The sequence below is a fragment of the Mesoplodon bidens genome, assembly GCF_964165515.1.
Source record: "Mesoplodon bidens genome assembly, chromosome: 7".
NCBI lineage: Eukaryota > Metazoa > Chordata > Mammalia > Artiodactyla > Ziphiidae > Mesoplodon > Mesoplodon bidens.
In genome coordinates, this window is record NC_138164.1 from 5,483,946 (window position 1) to 5,504,236 (window position 20,291).

General features: G+C 46.3%; 1 protein-coding gene across 2 annotated transcripts in view; it reads left to right on the forward strand.

Moving 5' to 3' along the window:
* ETS1 (ETS proto-oncogene 1, transcription factor) overlaps positions 1–20,291 on the forward strand; it is a 66,234-nt gene that overhangs the window by 34,080 nt on the left and 11,863 nt on the right. The window contains exons 3-6 of one of the 2 annotated variants that reach the window (XM_081238880.1): positions 895–1,095; positions 3,831–3,908; positions 4,678–4,926; positions 9,312–9,572. In XM_081238880.1, coding sequence (XP_081095006.1) covers positions 895–1,095; positions 3,831–3,908; positions 4,678–4,926; positions 9,312–9,572 — 789 coding nt within the window. The remainder of the gene's footprint in view (positions 1–894; positions 1,096–3,830; positions 3,909–4,677; positions 4,927–9,311; positions 9,573–20,291) is intronic. The other variant, XM_081238881.1, reaches the window with a different exon arrangement.

Here is a 20,291-nt window from a genome sequence, read left to right on the forward strand (position 1 = left end):
GCATCACAGCCTGCCATCATCCGAGCTCTTTAAGTGTCATTAGCTGGTGTAGTCATGTTAAACCAGGGGTCATGCGTGAAGATTATATGTCGTCTGTCCTACACTTCTGCTCAACGCAGAGCCTGTGATGTGTATATATTTTGAAGGGTATCTGGTATAATACAGGTATCTAATAATGTCGTTATTACTTAGTATCATTTGAATGGCTTACTGTTACCGATTGCTGTGATTATTACAGTCAGACCTCCGAGGGTTCCTCATTGGCAGATTCAACCAACCACAGGTCGGATTCGCTTGGCTGAATCTGCAGATACAGGGGGCTGACTGTACCCCGCCCTTTTATATAAGGGAGATGAGCATCCACAGATTTTGGTATCCGAGGGGGTTCTGGAACCAATCCTCCTTGGATACCCAGGGACAACTCGGCTAACCATGATTAACTAAGATAAAAATAATTAAGCATAATGGTCTCAAGTAAATTATAAGAGTTAAGAGCAGGGAGAGGTGAGTGCAACGTCCAGAGCACACTTGACTTTGTTATTATTGCTGTTAAAGAAGACATTTGTCCCCTTGTCCCCCAGGCTTTAAAAAAGTCTGATGGAAATAAGGCAGTGAAAGAGGAGATTCCTGGAAGATTCTAAGGGTAGAGAATACTCTGCTACTTTTTAGCTGATGACAGTGATCTTCTAGCTGGCAAGATAGAGAAGATGGGGCTGTTGGATGCGGGGGTGGGGGTGGGGGGAGGGTTATGGAAGATGCCCCCATCAGGCATTCCTAATTCTATGAATCCGAGAACATCCTCAGTGAAGGTCAGATGCTTCTGTGTTGTCTCTGAGGCTCGGGGAAGAGTTAAGAGCCTGATCTGCTGGAACGTCATTTGATCTCTCCCCGCAGACCCCCGGCAGTGGACAGAGACCCATGTTCGGGACTGGGTGATGTGGGCTGTCAATGAGTTCAGCCTAAAGGGTGTGGACTTCCAGAAGTTCTGTATGAACGGGGCAGCCCTCTGCGCACTGGGGAAAGACTGCTTTCTCGAGCTGGCCCCAGACTTCGTTGGGGACATCTTGTGGGAGCATCTGGAGATCCTGCAGAAAGGTAAATGCCTGGGGGCAGGGTGAGGTGGGAGCCGTGGGGCGTGGCTTCGAGAGTAGGTCTGGGAGCATGCCCAGTGGTGCAACATCGATGCCATCACCTGGGCATCCAGTCACAGCACGTGTGGTCTACGGCGTAGACAGTGCCTGGTAAATAGCAAGTGTTCCATAAATGTTAGTTTCTTTTTCTTCTATGTACTGGAGGTTCCAATTTTAATCTTTAGCTAGACTGTACTCCTGAAGCTTATTGGTATGCAAAGTTCTGATCCCAATCTTTATCTTAGACTCATGTACTGTTTGAACAAGCAGTGCCCACAGCCAGCAACAAGAGTTTTTCTTTCTTTCTCTCTCTCTCTCTCTCTTTTTTTTTTTTTGATAATCTTAAGACACACTCTCTTGATCCATGGCCACATCCAAGCTTCGTTTCTCAGAGCTTCTTAATAAGCAGGCTTCTCTGCCCACTAACTGGATTGGAATTGCAGTCGCGAGGTACACCTTTTCCATCCGGAGCAGAAACCGGGGTTATGTCAGGACGCCGTGTTGCAACCTTGTAATGACATGGCCTCTCCTACCAGCCTCTTCCAACCTTTTTGGACCAAGTGACTCATGTACCACAGTCCTGGCTGAGTATAGAAACAGCAGCAGGCGGCAAACTTGGGTGTTTTTGCGCTTATTTTTCTGAATTTCTTCTTAAAATAAATTTCAGTTACCAGCAGTCAGCAGTGCCCTCCAGCTGACTGTAAGCCTAGAAGCCTGTTGCCCTCTCTGACCCAGGCCCACCCTTTCCCTGTGGTCACCAGCTCCAAGCCCTGGCGCAGACGCGGTGACGGGGGGAAGGGGGCAGGGAGCAGAACTCAGGCTTAGCACTTTTATTCCATATAATACCTTCCTTGTTTAAGGATATTTTCCACTCTGCAATGCCCAGGAGAGACCCAAATTAGACTCCTCTGGGCACAGAAGTGTTATCTTTTTCTTTTTTCCCCTTCCCTTCAGCTTCTGCTGAAAAAGAAATAAATAAGCAGAGTCGAGAACTAGGTGAATCTGGCCTTCCCCGAAGCAACGCCGTGATCTTGGTGTAACTGCACACACACCACCTGCACGTGTTGACGTGAGCACCTGTGTATAGAGGGAAAAGATACAGCAGGCTCAGAACAGATCTGATGCAAGCATTGGCTTATAAACACAGCAGTGGGGGCGCATACCAGACCGTGTCGCCCCAATATATGCTGCTAATTCACCGTTTCCCTCCAGCCTTCACCCTGGGGCAGCCAGCTGTCCTGGAGTGTCTAAACCTGCCTCTGATCAGTTATAACTCATCTGTACAGCACCTCCTTGTTTCCGAAGTGCTTGAAACTACGTTTTTCCCATTGGATTCTCAAAGCAACCCTGGGACGTGGGAAGGGCATGTTCTCTTGGTGTCCTTGTCTGTAAAATGAGGACAGGTTTGGTGGTTTCCTCAACATCATTTGTTTCCTTAAACCTAGGTCTTTTCAGTCGAGCTTCCTGTCCTGTGTTCTTTGTGTAATGATGCGGACTCGTGGGGTCGCTTCTGGCCTACCTTCCTGCAAAGGAATAATAGAAGCAAATTTAGGAGAATTAGGAAATAATGTAGTGGGTTTGAGGACATCTCACAACATTTTCAAGGGAGAGAGGCAGGAGAATCGTCCTTCTTCAGGTCCTTGAACAGCTGAACGTGACGTTTGTATTGAGGCTACAGCTTTTGTTCTGTGATTAAACTTAGGCAACCCAGTGCCGAAAAAGCATAGCTTTTCTGGGTGGGGTGGCAGGCCAAAGGTACAGGGGATGTTTTAATCTGATAAGCTGCTAAAGCAGAGTTTAATCATTTTATCTCAGCTGGGAACTGTTTTTCTGTGCAGGCATAAACTTGTTTTCCCAGCAGTCTCTGCTGCCAACAAGCTATCAAATACCTGAGGAGAAACCCAAACCAACCCTCTGTCTTTATGTCTGATTCTTACAGTGAAACGTAATCAGACTGTTCCATACAATGGTCAGGGGCCACCACCAGATTCCAGGGCCATTAGACGATCCACAAGCTCACCTTAGTTCCATGGAGAGAGCCTTCCTCTGCTTGGTTACCTTCATCTATGTTCCATTCTCATTCCTACGGAGGTTGGCACCTGGACAGGAGTTTGTATGTGGCTCTTCTCTCTCTTTGTATGAGCCCTGTCATATTTCACTAAGTAGAGTCACCTCACTAGCATCTTATGTGGGCCTGAACTTGACATTTGAGGGCAACAGAAAAAACACAAAACAAAACCCAGACATCTGTTGGAAGAAATGGAGGCTCTAAAATCTACCTGCCTAGAGATTGTCCTCTATTTCTGAAAAGCTTTGGACCTGATCAGTTTGAGTGTTGGCGACTGATTTTGGTAACCTCTCAAGATGCCTTCAAGCCTTGGCTGCTGGCGGCACACGCATACATCAGAAAGAGGGTGAGTGCCTTCCCACCCCTTAGAGGTTACTCACAGAATGCACTTTCTAAGATACTAAAGCCCATTCTGCAGCTACTGGAATCATAAACTTAGCCATACTTCAGCGAGCTCGTCTCTAGACAAGGCCCCAGTCAGGGGAGACTCCGACACCAGCTCAGTTAGTGGACATGCAGATTTCTGCGAAGAGGGGCTGAGATGACTATGGTCCTTTTGTCCAGGGTCCTCTTGGGCTGAGCGTTGCTTGCATGCTGACCTCTTTGTTTCATTCCTCCCCTGTCTGTTGCAGAGGATGTGAAGCCGTACCAGGTTAATGGAGTCAACCCTCCCTACCCAGAGTCGCGCTATACCTCGGATTACTTCATTAGTAAGTTCGCCTCCTGCTCTTCTCCGCTCTTCCTGTCACGGGAACTTAGGAAAGGATCCCTGTCCTAGACCATCTTAGGCCCCTGCCTGGTAATTCTACAGAAAATAGTATTTTCTTAAATGTAGACTCTTGGTTGTTTTGCTCTTCCCACAAAGCACAAGGCTTCAACCTACCTGCATGTTTTATTCACCTGCACGTTCCTACACTGGGGTCTTTCCCATGTCTTCAGCATGAAGGTCACACAGAGAGACAATGACTTGCCTCCAAACTCTTATGTGCCCCGTGGTGGCCATCAGGGTCGGGGGGGTGGTGGCTGGAGGGAGAGAATTAGCCTAGGGCTGTGCTTATCTGATGGCTTTGCTTTCAAAGGGCATCTTAACAGGTTTATTTTCACTTTATCTTTTTACTATTATGATTTTTATTCTAACAACAACAACGAGCTTATTGTGTGCTAGAAATGTTGGTAAAATTTTTCCATGTATGCTGTCATTGGATCTTCATCACAACACCCTGAGGAAGGTTGCCACCATTCCTATTTTCGAGATGAGAAAATCAAGTCAGAAAAGGGAAGTGTGTCGTCAAGGGCCACGGCTCTTGAGTAGTGGAGCAAGGTTGAAAACCCAGGCCCTTTTCACTTCAAATATTTTTCTTGCATTCCCAAAGGTAGTCAGCTTGTTTGACATTGCGGGGCCCTTGTAAATGGGGAGGAATGACCTGTTTCCGGTACTCATCTCTCCTCTCTCCAATTGCACATGCTCTGTGTTTCCAGGCTACGGTATCGAGCATGCCCAGTGTGTCCCTCCGTCGGAGTTCTCCGAGCCCAGCTTCATTACAGAGTCCTACCAGACCCTCCATCCCATCAGCTCGGAGGAGCTTCTCTCCCTCAAGTATGAGAACGACTACCCCTCGGTCATCCTCCGGGACCCTCTGCAGACGGACACCTTGCAGACTGACTACTTTGCCATCAAACAAGAAGTGGTGACCCCAGACAACATGTGCATGGGGAGGACCAGTCGTGGTAGGTCGGATTTCTGCTCTAGAAAATGCTAAGAATTACCTGCGTTGGTGAGCTCTCCAGGTCCCACTTTTCCCCCCTTGCTCTTAGCCCCGGGCATTCCTGAGTTTTAGCCTTTCCGTCTTAGAATGTCTAGATATTAAGAACTTTGTATCATGGAATGTTAGCCAAGTCCTTCATGATGACAGAGGCTCTGGGTCCATGGTGGAACTGAAATCTCGCAGGAAGAACAATCACCTTTCTTATTTGGGTAAAACATTTCCCCACGTGATAACTTGAGGTTCTTGTGGCTGTTTTTTAAGGTATGTGTTATTTTCTTGGAGAGGATTTTGCTTAAGGGGAGGACACAATCACATAAAAATGATTCAGAGACCCTCCTGGAGAGCCCTTGTCTCTGCATCATCCTGGTGTTCCAAATATTCCCAGTCAGACTGCACATCCTGGCTTGGTATCTGAATGACCCCTGCTTCTCAGCCTGGGCTTCCTAGCCTCCTGTGACTTCTTTGGTTTGGGAAGATAGAAGATGGTTAACCCACAGCTTGTTTGGAACCAGTCTTCAGCAGTGTGGAGAAAGTGTGTATTTAGCTAGAGGACCAGGGAAAGAGGCGGCCAGAGGCTTGCAGAAGAAGGTACCCTTGTTGCCATGACCGTTAGGACAATGATAAAATATTCACTGACGGTGAAATAAATGGTTCAAAATAGAGCTGGCTGATGTTATAAAGCAAAAAAGGTTAAATACGCCCAATTTTTAAGATCAGGACATAAACATTCAGAGGCACGGCTCACCTAGTGAAGTGTCCAGATTGTTTTGTTTCTGACAAAAGTGCAGTCCGTCGTAAAGAGGGACTTGTTCATCCAGGAAGAGCTAGCTGATTTCTAACAAGTTGAAAATGATGACTCTTCTGATGGATAAATGGGAGAGAATTACAGATAGGAAGAGGACAGGAGAAAGCCCTCCCAAGCGGTGCTTGTGAGGCCTTTGGTCACAGAAGTCGGGCCTGGCCGCCTTGTGGTGATTTCTGCTCAGTGATGACCCAGCTCCCTATCCTAAGACCCCAAAGGCCTCGTGGGCCGTACGCATTGTCATCTCCTTCAAGTGTTCAGGCTCCTACTTCCTCCCAGCAGGCCTCGAGATGACCAGCAGGCCTGCAGAGGGAAAGTCCCCAGCAAAATCGGAACCTGTAATCTGCCTTCTTGCAGCCCTGGGGTGTTTGTGTTTCAGACAGAAGGGGATGGGTGGGACCAGCTTTGCCTTCCCCTTTCTTCTTTATTTTTGGATGCAGGTCTATTTAAATGCTTACACATATGTGTACCTTTTTTCTCAGGCGGGTCACAGCAACAGAACGCCTTTCTTTCTCACGGGGCTTCCTGTGCGTGTGTCATGAGGCTGAGTGTGCGTGGGGACTCAGCCGTGGTGTCACTTTGGGCAGATCTGCTGCCAGGTCGTTTTCCAGTTGCGTCTGGCTTTGCATTTGTGTAATTCCCCCTTCTCCCTCTCCTCCTCTTGGTTTTTGGTTTTGGTCCCCAACTGCCCCGCGACCCCAAATGAATCCCGATGGACCAGACGGTGACCTGTACAAAGGGACAGGAGGGCTTTCTCTCTGGCCTCCTTCTCCCTCCCTCGCACCAAGCTTCACACCACACGGACTTGAAGGGGAGACCGGTCTGTTCACGGTTGCTTCTGGCGAGTTAGAAGTGCTGCACACAGGATGTATTCCAGGGGCTGATTGGCTCTGACATGGTAGGATTGGTCGGTCTAGACTGAAAGCATCACTGTGAGCTGCTTATTATCAACAATCATCGTAGTGTTTGTGTACTGCATTAGGGTATACAGAGTGCTTCTATGTTCCACTTCTTTGGACTCGGAGAGCTTCTTCTTCTTTTGTGCTGGTCTGTTCAGTGGGCTACCGTTGTCCTCCCCAACCTACTGTTCTGAGTGCTCCGAGGTCTGAGTGGTGGAATAGCCTTAGAAGGACCTCGCTGAGACATTTCTCAGGAAAGCCAGCTGATGGATGGCCTGGAGGACACGAGCTTCCCTGCGTGAGCACAGTAGCCTAACCGAGTGTCTAATCCAGTTGGAGTCAACCCATTTTGGGAGAAAATACCCGTAAATGATGGTTCCCAGCTCCAGGATTGTGAAAGAGAGCTAAAATGAAAGCAGCCTCCTGCTATAAACTGCGACTCTCAACAGACTTGCGTTTGGCTCACGTTTGAGAGGCTGCCAGAGAGTGGTTCTGGCCTCGTTTAGTGCCCTTGCTTATTGGGTCTCCTTGGAAGCTCAGCTGTCTTGCATGTGAAAATTCCAGTCTCTGTGCCCTCCAAATATAAAAATGACTGAGAGGATCATCTCAGGGACATTTGAGTATAAATACAGCCTCAACGTCGGTGACTTCGTGGGAGTGTTCTTCATGAAAATATAAACTTTCTTTCTTAGGTTTTTGTGTAAGATGTGTAAGATGGATAGCTGGTATGAGCAAATACCTTTTTATGAGAGACCACAAAATTTCCTGTTCTGTTGAAAAGAAGCCGTTGCATTCTTGGTTGGGGGCTGTTTTCTTGAGTCTTTTAATGTGAATTTCTGGAAGGGACAATCCCTTCTTTTTTTATTTTTAAAATATTTGTATTTAGAGTAGAGTTGATTTACAATGTTGTGTTAGCTTCAGGTGTACAGCAAAGTGAATCAGTTATACCTATACCTATATACACTCTTTTTCAGATTCTTTTCCCATGAAGGTCATTACAGAGTACTGAGGAGATAATAATAATGAAAAGTTGCAAATATGACAGTGGACTGGTTAGGCGGGGCCGATAATTCCATGAAGCTCTTCCATTTACCTTCTGGGGCTCTTCCATTTACCTTCTGGGGATTACCTTTCTTTGAATGAGTGATTGGAAGAAGGAATGAGATGAAGCAGATAAATAACTATGTTTCTGTTCCAAGCAGTGTTGGAGGGGTTAAGAGGTTCAGGAAATCTACAAGGGGAGATTATGCAAAAATTACATATTTAAATGAGTATCTTTTATCTGGGGTTAAAAAAATTTTTTTTTGGAAGCAATGTATCTTCTTTCTTAATTACTGTATATTTAATTTTGGTTTGGACACCAAGATTAAATATTTGAATTTCACTGGTTTAACGAATTCCCTCTGTTATGAAGGGGAGAATACACCAGAAACATATTAGTATTACGTTGTGTATGCCAGCCTTATTCTGGGATTGAAATTTCATGGTAGACCAGCCAGCCCTGACTCACAGGTATTTCTGCATACACATTTGTCACATACTTTGGCTTCTTGAATTTGCTGAAGTGGCCATTTAATCTCCCATGATTTAATTTAGGTTGCCTGGAAAGTATCTGGAAATAAAACATAAAAAAATATTCCTGTGAGCCTTTGCAGTAGTTAGATGCATTTATTTTTGTCCCCCCCCCCATTTTGTTAGACTCCTTTTTAATGGCATTTTTGCCAGTGGAAATTTCTCTAGCAGCTATTATGCAATCATAGCAGCTGTTTATAACCTGGTTTGGGAAATTAATGAACTTGCATGATCTTGTGGTCAGTTAAGAATGCCTTAAGCAACTCATAGAGTAAAGGATTTCTGACATTGCTATGGACCTTAACTCTTTAATCAACTTCTTTGTTTTTTATTGCCTGTATTTCCCTAATAAAGTACAAATTTCAAGTACAAAGCTGCACTTGGAGAGGATAAAGAATATGGATTTCTATTTAGAAGAGTGATAGTGTTTTCGTTTTTTTAACCTCCTGGAAAAAGCATCTCATAACTTCTTTCTCTGTTTGAGAAGGCATAGAGGCAGTACTGCATTTATTTCATTTTAAAAGAGTGTTTGGAAAAAAGGCTAAAAAATAAGATTTTAGTTCCAAGGTCAAGGAAGGTCAATCTGCTCTTAGTCTAATGGAATTTTTTTTTTTCTTACGACCAGAATATTTTGCCAAATGGGGCCTTTTGAAATCGTCTCCCTGGCTTGAGTTAGGATAGGGAATGAATTGAGCCTGACACTGCTCAGATTTCTTCATCTACTCATTGGGTCTAATTCATCCGCCAGAAATCCCATCACAGCAGACATGATTCTCAGCCTGTAGATTTCTGGCTCTGGAGTTCTTGCCGTCCCAAACACTGTTGTCTCCCTCTGGCAGATGTAAGTTGCGCCCGACTCTGTATCTCTGTCCTAGGGGCTCTGGAGCAAGACGAGACCATGCAGGGGGCTCGGAGACAGGGCCCAGGCAGCCCCTCCTCCCCAGAGCAAACCCACACGCCTCCATCCCCACCGGCCACTCCCTCCATCCCTCCTGCGCATCCTCACCGAGAGGGTTTCACAGTGTCTCTTCCCATCCCTCCTCCCTGCCCTCCTCCCACCTCCTCCTCCTCCAGGCAAGCTCGGGGGCCAGGACTCCTTTGAGAGCATAGAGAGCTACGATAGCTGTGACCGCCTCACGCAGTCCTGGAGCAGCCAGTCATCCTTCAACAGCCTGCAGCGCGTCCCGTCCTACGACAGCTTCGACTCAGAGGACTACCCAGCCGCCCTGCCCAACCACAAGCCCAAGGGCACCTTCAAGGACTATGTGCGTGACCGTGCTGACCTCAACAAGGACAAGCCTGTCATCCCTGCTGCGGCCCTGGCTGGCTACACAGGTAGGCCCCTGCCCTGCCTGCTGCTCGCTGAGGGGCGGGGGTGCCCTGGAAGCTTCTGCGCCCATTCCCAGCCCCTGAAGTCAGCCTCTTTCTTTCTGGGGGGTGGGGAGAAGTAGACTCTGAGAGGTTGGGTTAGCCTCTCAGGCCACTCTGTGAATAGCCATTGGGTTTTGGAAGCAGGCAGTGTCATTCTATCCCAAGGGATCCTTTCCAAGATTGGTAGGGAAAACTGATATTTTGGATATTTACCCCTAACTGGGAGAAGGGAACTCTGTTGATTTGGTGTTTCTGGAACCTCTGCCTTGTGGTCTAGCATCAAAGGACTTCTCGCCTGCTCTTGGGAGGTCTCTGTAAACCCAAAACCAGCAGTGGCATCTCTCAGAGCCGTCATTGAATGGCCTACACCCTGGACTCATCTGCAGTAGAATCCTCATTACTAGGCTGGTCTCTCCAATGGGAAAAGTGCCCTCAGTCACCCGACACTCTGGCCGGATCCTGCCCTATACAGGAAACCTTTCTTGTCACTTAGCTTTATTGTTGATTTTTTTTCCAGGAGTGAAAGTTGTAGTAGTGGTGAACGAAGAAAGATCATAGAGAAAGGAAGATGTATGTTGAGAGTCTGGGCTCTGATTGAGAATCTGGAAATAGAGCAAAAAGATTCATTGTCCAAGCAAGGTGTGGCCCATAGGCTGTCTAACTTTGGAAGGGTTTGAAGAGTATATCTGAGAACTATCCAAGGAGCAGGCACATGTGAATGATCAGACCCTTTCTGTAAGATGGTCGTGTTTTGTGAACATTAGAAATTGTGTCACGAGCAGAGCTTATTTTAAGCTTGGATGACACAGCTGTGATCTTGCCCTCTCTTCTCTTACAGTTTATCCACCCTGGACAGGTCACTGGTGGGGACCCTTTGTATGGATGAAGACAGACAGCAAAATCTGCGTTTCTAGTGACGTGTCTGTCTGATCTGAAGCGTGTGCTGGATCCCTGTTCTTGTGTGAGGGAAATCTCAGGTCTTTACTAGGAAAGCCAGCTGACCTTTGAGAACAGCTCACATGCTTAGAAAAGTTCCTTCTCCTTCAAGGATCAGGGTTGTGTGTGTGTCTTCTACATTGCATTCTTCCAGCTCCCCATGCAGTTCAGTGCATGGATAGGTGCTCAGGAGTTAGGTCTGGATTTTGAGGTAGCGACAAGGTCTGTATGTAGAGTCATGGGCCAGAAAGGAGCTTAAAGGTTCCCTACTTTTTTCTTTCTGCAGTATTCCCCAAGTCCTTGCTGGAACATCACAAGTAGGTGGGAACTTGCTGCTTTGCCAGGGAGTTCCTTCCCATCTTGGGCAGCAGACAGTGAAAGTTTGCCCTTTTCCATTAATGACATCTGGAATAAGGAAAGTATATTAAGTCACTTTCAATATGCACAGGAGTGCTGGCTCCTGTAATAACCCTTAGGTATTGTAAAAACTGGACTCCAGTTGGATACACTGAAGAAGGAGGAGAGAAGTGCTGCTTAATTAGGAGGAGGAGAGGCCGGGGTAGCTCTGAAATGACTCTGGGCTGTGGAGGTGGCAGACATCTCTAAGTGGCTGTGTTTGCTTCTGTTTTTATGGCGCAGGTTACACTCGGCTCTGTCGTTTGCCCAAGTGTAAAGGCCACCTCTTCTTCTCCTTCTGCCCTAGCTTCCAGGACCAAATCCTCAACTTAGTTTCTCCTTATTAAAGGTCCTGCCTTATTCCCTCTGGCATAATCTCCATCATAACCACCATTACCAGGCACGGTTATAATTCTTCTCCCATGACAATTTTCATCATTCTCTCTTAGCTTGGTGTACAATTCTGAAAATTTTGCTAACTAGTTAAGGCGGTTTTGTGGATAATGATATTAAATAAACTGACTTTAAGTTCTAAAGTTTGGGTTATGGCCAGAGAGAGTCTTATGATTTAGGTCAGCCTTCATGGGAAAAGATTCTGTTAAGGATTCACGGCTACACTACAGAAAGTCTAGAAGTTTCTAGAAATGGTGAAAGCCTCATCTCCACCTCAAATAGAAACTCTTCTGAAAGGGGTATATATATTAGTTATTGGATTTCCTAGATGGGAGAAGCTTGCAGAGCTAATAGTCTACAAGAGTGATTTCAAGGGTTTTGACTAAGATGATCTCAGTACCTTGGCAAGGATTATCTGAGAGTTGGGAATCTCTCCACGTGTCCCAGTTTCAAGAAGAGAAGGAAGAGGATGAATTGGAAACTTTAAGAACTAGGAATGAGTGTGAAGTACAAATTAGGGACATGAACTGCCATCAAGAGGGCCAACACCAAAATGCCACCTGTGAGTCTTCTCTGGCCAATCCTAACCCAGAGCCAAACAGATGAGAACATCAAAAGCTCTTTTCAGGACAAATACAGGAATGTCCTGGAGCTCTGAGTTATGTTTGATGTCATCCCTTATTTGGATAGATCATTTTTAATGGGTGGCCCTCCCCTCCCTCCCTCCCTCCCTTCCTTCCTTCTCCTCCCTCCCTCCCTCCCTCCCTCTCTCTCTTTTTCCTCTCTCTTCCTCTGTCTCTCTATCTCTGTCTCTGTCACTATCTCTATCTCTTTCTTTCTAGGGGAATAAAACATTCAGTGAATGCAAGAAAAGAGAGGATGATTATCAGTTAAAGAATTCAAAAATTCAAGTAGTCATTTGAACTAAAAACATTTTTTAAGTATCTTACCATTCAGTTGTTTCTTCTTTATAACTGGGGATTTAACTTCTCAAACCATCTCAAATGGAGGTGCAAACAATAGCCCAGAAAACAGAAGTCCTCTGTGCTCCTCCCAGCGCTAACACACTGTGTGATTTCAGGCAAATTTACCTTGTACCCTCTTCTACTTTTAGTGAAATGGAAGTGTCCCTCCCTCTCTTGGTGGTAGGAGATCTGTGAAAATGTAATTGAATTAACTCAATTAACGAGACAAATGAGGGCTAGACGTGGTGCTAGACGCAGGGGAGAGAGCTCGCTTGTAACAAATCAATTATTTCAGCAAATCTGAGCACATGTTGAGTGCAGACAAGTGTTCCTCATAGCCTTGGAAGGTTCACTAACTTGACGAATTCAAGACACTGTCATTGTCCTTAGACTTGAACTGGATTTTCTTACTGCTGTGGTTTGATGAAGGTCAGGAATTTGTTAGGCATGTTGGCAGTGGTCCACATTTGGGTGGCTTTTCTTCCTGTGTTCAGTGCCTGGTGGACTTCTCCTGTCCGCAGTGCAAACTCTACCTTGCCCCTCCTTGTGACCCCTTACCGTTTCACATACATCCTAGGGAACGGGGAAGGGGGATGGAACATGCTTACTCAGCCCCCTCCACCACGCGGGGAGCGTGTAGTGCCTGGAGTTTTTATAAATGGATCTCTGAGTCTATGCAGACATGCTAAGATGAGCTGAAGTTTGGAAAAGTACTTTGAAAAGTGGAAATCATTGTAGAGGTGTTGGCAAAACTTTTCATTGCTCATAAATGTCACACCTATTTTCTATCTCAAGTTCTGAGCTCTTTTTTTTTTTTAATCTGTTTCCTTAAAATTCGACTAACTCTAGAGTATGTGTGGCCACACAGTAAGAGCACGTGTACCTTTTACATCACTCTTACTTGGCTTGAACTAAAGGATGTATGTATAGATTCCCTGTGCTGGGGTGTGAATCCATCTTCCTGCCAGTGCCCTAGGAGCCTAGGTCTCTGTTCATCTCACTCTCAAAGGAATACATTTTACTTCTTCCAATGCTGTCTTAGTTACAGCACTGTAAGTGTGGCAGTCAGTTAGAAACTGAATTTTCACATTCTCTTGCACAGTTGCATTCTTCCTCCCAAGATAAGAAAATTGCATCAACCTTCACTGGGCTCCCATGGCAACTTGTTAAATTAGGTCAAGATGTGTGGGCAGATAACATGGCCTGAACGCCTGGCTGTTAGCTGAGTTAAGAATACATCAAATGCAGTGCTGGCTTCCGCCAAGCATGCACCTTCTTACCTTACTGGGACCGCTTATGGTTATCAAACTGATTCGATCAGAGAGCTCCATTTTCTTTTGTTCGAAGATACATTACGAGCCCCATCTGATTACAAAACAAACCGAGAGAAGTGGCCTGCTGTTTTCTATGTATTTGATGGACCTAAACAAAAAGCTTTCTAGATCCTTGACAAACATGGGCATCTCTGATTTTTTTTTTTCCATTTCAGGAGGTGTAGAATAATATGCTGGATTGTTAAAGAGTATCTTCCCTTCCTCTCTGTCCCTCCAGGCCCCTTTTATCAATGATGAAACTGAGGCACCAGAAAGGACTTATTCCAGGCCTTCTGCAGGAAGGTAGCTCTTGAATTGAACCTTAAGTGCCAGATGTCTCACCTGAGTACGAAATCTTTCTCCCCCTTAAAGAATGAGAACACTCATTGGTTATCTCAGTTGCTCCCATAGAGTAGATAAAGAGTCTTGTCTCTTGCTTGTCACTAATTCACACTGTGTGTTGTGGGGGGAGAGGGGTCTTGGGGGCAGGAGGGAGTGGAGCTATTGGTCTGTAAATCAGCTTTATAGAACTTCACTCCAGATTGCCAGACTTTTGTTGCTACAAATAAGGAATCCTTTCCTATCACTTCTGCAGTTGGTATGGAGCAGGCCTGCTGCTAACTGTCATGTTGTCGTTGTCTAGGAGAAGCCCCAGCTTTGTGTTGTAATTGTTGATGAAGTGGTGAGGGTCTCTTCTTTATCCTGGAGCCTGAGAAAAGCTAAGCCCAAAGCTAGTCAGTAACTATAACGAAAGTATGTTTTACCATGCTGGGCAGATTTGTGAATAGTTGATCTCTCAGTCTCCTAAAGGCTCGATATGGGACTATCAGGAATTCAACTTGCAGATGTTTTTGCGTGAGGTATCACACGAAGCCATACCAGCCTTGTAGAAATAGAAGCCCTAGGTGTTCCCCTGTTGCTTTTGGCCTGAGATAAACCTTCTTCTTGCTATTTTGTAGATAAATTAGAGTCCGTCCACCGTCACACAATAACAGAGTCCCTGGGCCATGCCCGGAACCTGGGGGATCTGACTGGTCACTGAGTTTTAGGGTTCAGGAACCTAAAGCTACTGCTAAAACATGTATTTGAAAATAAACAACTTTCCTGCAAAAAGAAGTGCTTCAAAGCCCTTCAGTTCAGAGTGAAACGTGAGATTGGATGGCATTTCCTGAAATCTCAGTTTTCTGACGGAAAGCTGGAGTGCAAAATCATCCCAGCGTCCTCAGGTACAAACAACCACCAAGGAAGCTTCTGGTGTGAGCCTAAGTCACTGATGAGGAAGGGGGGCGGTGCATCACCAGAGCAGAGGAGTGGTGCGGTGTGAATTTGTGCAGAAGATTCTAATTCTAATCTACAGGTGGGTATGTTATTAGGAACAGCTCGGAGTGTTATAATTGGGGGAGGGTGGTTATTCCCTGAGCCAAGCTCTGGAATATAGTCTTTCCATGTCCCTGCTGTTGCGATGAGGGTGTGAATTGACTAAAGTCAAGAAGAACCAGCTTGCTGACATGAGTGTAGAACTCTGGTGCCTGTTTTGTGCAGTACTGCCTATCACAGGGGCCCTGAGGTTCTCGGCCCAGGCAAGGCTGGGCCTGGCCTCAGGCTTACAGGAAGCATCACAGTCTTGGTGTAGACCATCCTTGGGCAGCACCTGGGTGGCTGGGAAGAAAAGAGCTTGGCAGTGAGAAAGGCAGAGACAGAGCCTCTTCCCTTTCCTCCTCACAGGACCCTGTGAGTAGCAGGCTGTAGGAAGCCAGACAGACCCCCTGAGCCTAAATGGAGGCTTGCTGCCGGAAGCCGGGGGGACTCTGATTCTCTGTGTTGTGTTTGGCGCTGGGTCCTAAGGGGGTGTGTGGAGTGCATTTGGGATCTCACTGGAGTAACGGGTTAACATGCTGCTCAGTTATGAGGCTGCTGGGGAAATACTTTGGAGCCCGGGGAAGGAGAACTCCCTGGCAGCTCTGGGCTGGAGGGGGGGCGGGCAGAAACCCCTTGGTGTTGCCTGCATGGACGTTCCACTGCTTCCGCCTCCTGACTGGTTGGCTTTGGGACCGTTTTTCTTAATCATCTGCCACCCGTGGAAAAGACCACACGATGGGAGGATTTGGCCTCACTATTCATTTTTTTCTTCTAACTGGCTTCGAAAATATGGACAGGGAGGTTCCCTGTTTCCGTCAGTTGCCCTTGAAGACCGCAGCTGGCTGAGCCACCCTGGGGTCTGGACGCAGCTACGGTAGCTCCGGCGAGCTGCCTTTGAGGCAGAGAGGCCCCTTCATACTTTACAAAACAGATCTCAGACCCTGGTGTTCCAACTCCCTGAGGCCTGTGGGTGCCTGGATTAGGAGGCAGGAAACTTACACGATGACCCATCTCTTCTGGGGACCCAGTCCCTCAGCTTTAAAGGAGTCTCTGAGTCTCCCATTTTTTGGGTCACTGTTTCTTTAACAAAATCTAACTCCAAGTGGTGGAGCTGGGTGGTGACAGTTCTGGAATTCCACTCTGTCTCCACTTTGAAGCTCCACCTTTTTGTCTTTGAAGTCAGATGTTTCCACTGAACAAAATTCAGCCAGTGTGTTGCCGAGGCATCCACACAGGTCCTGCCGACCTTGAACAGCTGGCCTGGAAACTCCCGCAGCCTCTGCTGGGGAAGGGCTCTGTCAGGTGGCCCCGATTTCGCCCCTTGGCATCTCCTGGTTCCCTGGATGCCTTTGCTGCTCCGGACACTGATTGACCAGTGGTTCCTCGGCGTGGAGACTCCATTCAAGAGGTGCTCCAATTGACCCTTGAACACCACGGGGGTGAGGGGCGCTGACTCCCACACAGTCAGAAATCCGAGTATAATCCCCAAACTTAACTACTGTTGACCTGCTAACATAAACAGTCGATTTACGCATACTTTGTCTGTTCTATGTACATCTACGTATATTTTATGCATTCATGGCATACCTAACTTTTTTCTTAGTTTTTCCATATTTCTAGGCTATGCGGTTTGTCTGAGTTTTTCTCAAATTGTTGCAAATCTACAAAAAAATTTTCCAATGTATTTATAAAGAAAAAAATCCATGTATAAATGGACCCATGAAGTTCAAACCCCTGCTGTTCTAGGGCCTCTGTATATCCCTCCCTGTTCTCCCTAAAGTGACTTTCATGTGATGCTTACAGATAGGATGATTATCAGCACCCCGTCTGTCACTTTTATGCCTTCAGACTTAAATCCAGGTTAAGCACATGAGAGGAGACCATCCAGGCTGTTTGACCACTGGGTGTGTTGCAGAGGCTTCATCGTGGTGGGGTTAAGAGTATGGACTCTGGAGCCAGGCAGCCTGAGCGTGTCTTGGCTTTGCTACTGATCAGCTACGTGACTGTGGGCAAGCTGACATCTCTGTGCCTCAGTTTTCTCATCTGCAAAATGGTCATAATAGGAGTTCCTATCTCCTAGGATTATTGTGGGAATTACATGAATAGCTTATGGAAAGCACCCAGCACAGTGCTAGGTCCACAGGAAGCACCCTCTAGATGCTAGTTGTTACCACTGTTTCGTATTATTCTCCAGACCTTCTGTCCTTCAATACAGTTCTACATTCTTCGAGGTCAGGGGCTGATGGATTTGACTTACAGAATTCCAGTAATTCCGGGCAGTGTCTTGGGGGAACAGCCAATATTTCATATCAGATTAGGTCACTTCAGCTATTCAGCTCAACCCACATGTGTGTTGAGCTCCTACTATGTGCTAGACTCTTTCATACGCATTCTTTTTTTTTAACTGTCTCCAATGACCACATGAGGAAAAATCTGTTATCCTCATTGTACAAAGGAGGGAATTGAGGTTCAGAGGGGAAAGAAGTCTAGCCCAAAGTCACACAGCAAACAACAAAGGAGAGGCCTTTCACAGGTTTTCACAACATCAGACAATTTGTAGGAAAATATCCAACATTAGTAGCATGTTAGTTTGGGTCTGCAGATGTCAAGGCATGATTAGACTCGGGGGAGAACATCTGAGGGACACAGTGGGAAGAGGAAGAGAGGGCAGGGGAGCCTTCAAGCTGTGCCGCAGGTAGGAAGGAGAGTTGTAGGAAGAGCCTCCAACTGCAGCTCAATTCCAGGAGAGGTGTGGCCAGGCTGATGGGAATCCTCGGTCAAAGTTGCCTGGTCGGGGAGCTCTCTGCCTTGCAGGAATGGCCTCATGTGCCCTCTGTGCCATCCCTGGCTGGAGCAGCCCCAGGAAGCCTGACCTTGGTGGGGACAGGGTGGATGGGATCACATATGCTGCCTGTGGCCAGAGGGCCCAGCAGCATGTGGTCATGGCCCCATCATCCCTGACTGATCAGCGTGGTGTCTGGCTGGTCATAGGGCAGGACTCCAGACCATGGTCCCGACGCTCTTGGTGGCCCATGACAAGCTTCTGGATTCAGTGCCTATTGTTGACTTTAGCTTACAGAACTGCATTGTTTGCTGTGTGACTCACCTCTCCCTGAGAGATAATGAGAGTGAAAGTTGTCCTAAGGTGGGTGAATGTGAAAGTCTGAACTCGGTGAGGAGGCTGGGACTTGCTTGGCGGGAGAGGTGCTCTTAGGGCTGGGCTCCGTGGAGGTGTTTGACCTTCAGAGCTGAGATGGGTGCAGTTTCTCGTGAAGGCCCCTCAAGGCTGGGTTCTCGCTCCTTTGTTCTTTAAAGGCGTGGGTAGCGCCTTTTCAGCTCATCCCATTATGGTGGAACAGAAGTGTTTCTTCTGCTGCCTCTATGCTGCTTTTAATACCCTCTTCTGTTATTCCACCCAATCTGGCTACCATGCTTTGCGTTTGAGGGCTGTTCAGAAATTACTTGCTAGATAAAGGCTTGAAAAGTTATATGCTCAAATGATGGCTTAGGATCTAGTCACCTCCCCAAGAATTTGAATACGTTAACTAGTCATTTCTCGAGGGGGAAACTTGGTATGAGGGGGAAACGTTACCCCCAGGATAAAATAAAGCTCAGATTGCATTTGAGAACCTACTAGAAAAGGTCCAGGCTTCAGAACTCTCAAGTCCTATTTTCTAGTTCTAATCAGTGAAGACATCCTTCTTTCTTCTTGTCACCTACATACTTAGGAAGGCATTTTCTTTTGACATTTACATTAGTGACATAAAGCTTTTTTTTTTTTTTTTTTTTCTTTTTTGGTTTCTAAACAAAAATTTCACTCCGTACCGTCAAATCCAAACCTTACCCATTTCTGGTGACTTCTTAAAACAATCAGTTACCTCGAAGACATCAGGAGGAAAAGCTGTAAAGAAACCCACTTCCTGGCTTGAGCTTTGCTGGCTCACTGTCCAAGTGTGTGTCTGAGTGGCAGATTGAACATGGTTAGGCAGAGTTCTTGGGTTTGGAGGAAAGGTGCCTGCATTCGAGTACAGGCTTCCCCTTTAAGAGAGGAAGGGTCTCCTTTCCCTGCGGCCACTCCCACACATGTGTACTTGAACACACGCAGGTGTAAGGAGCCCAAGCAAAAACAAGGGCCTTTCCTCCAGACACTTAAGTGTGTAACTGTCTTGTTCTCAGGCCCCAGGCAGACTCAAGTGAGCCTCACTTTCGTCTTTCCCAGGTGGGGCAGCCCAGCTGACCCATTGCCAGCCAACCAGACTGGCTGCCCAGACTGTCCTGGACATTGATAGCTGGGCAAGACTTTCTGCTCTTCCTTCAGTTAATACCGATGGGATCTGTCTCTAGGGCCAAACTACAGACATTTGTGGGGAATGCTGGACTCATTCTAGCTCAGCCCTACATAATTACTAGGTGGGGTGTGCTTTGGTGATGAGTATAAACGATTAGGAGGGGAAAAACGTGCACTGGGGAAAAGAGGATCTAAGTCTGTCTGTGGCCAAGATTTCCCCAAACCATAAAATGTCGGTGATACTTTCACTTGCAAAGCAGTTTGCATCTGCTCTTTTTGTGCCTGCCTACTTTGAATTAGAGCAAGAACTTCAGAGTTATCCCTCACTTTAAAAAACCTTAACTGGTTATTCTCGTCTACAGTGTTTAAAACATTTTACACGTACATACTTGAACCATTTTGTCTTAGCTTCTAACTTTCTCCTTTTTCAAAGTTGCCATGTAAAAGGCCCGTTGAATTCTTGGAAGAATAATTGAATTTGATCTAGTGCTTTTGCTATTTTTTTTCAGCCCCATCTTTTTTTCCTCTTGCTTTCCTTTTGGAAAAGTCTGCTTTTAAAAATATTTTTTTTCTGTTGTTTAATTCTTCCATTGTTGTGTTTTATTATTTTATTTTATTTTTTTGGCTGCGCCGCACAGCATGTGGGATCCTGGTTCCCTAACCAGGGATTGAACCCGTGCCCCCTGCAGTGGAAGCGCAGATTCTTACCCACTGGACCGCCAGGGGATTCCCTCCGTTGTCGTGTTTTATATTGTTCGCAAACTGCTCTGCGCTGTGGTCAGCTCTTTATATATATGCATATATTTATATTTATGTTTATTTTTAATAATAGGGACTTAATCTACATCTCTATAAAGTAGAGAGGAGCAGGGATAACTAGTTTCATTTTAGGGATAGATAAACTAAAGCCCAGAGAGGTTAACCAGCTGCATGAGATCGCTCAGTGAATCAGGGAAGAAATTGGGATCAAAGCTCTAGACACTCGACTCCCTGTTTTGGGCATTTCCCACCATCCTGTATACATTTTCATTTT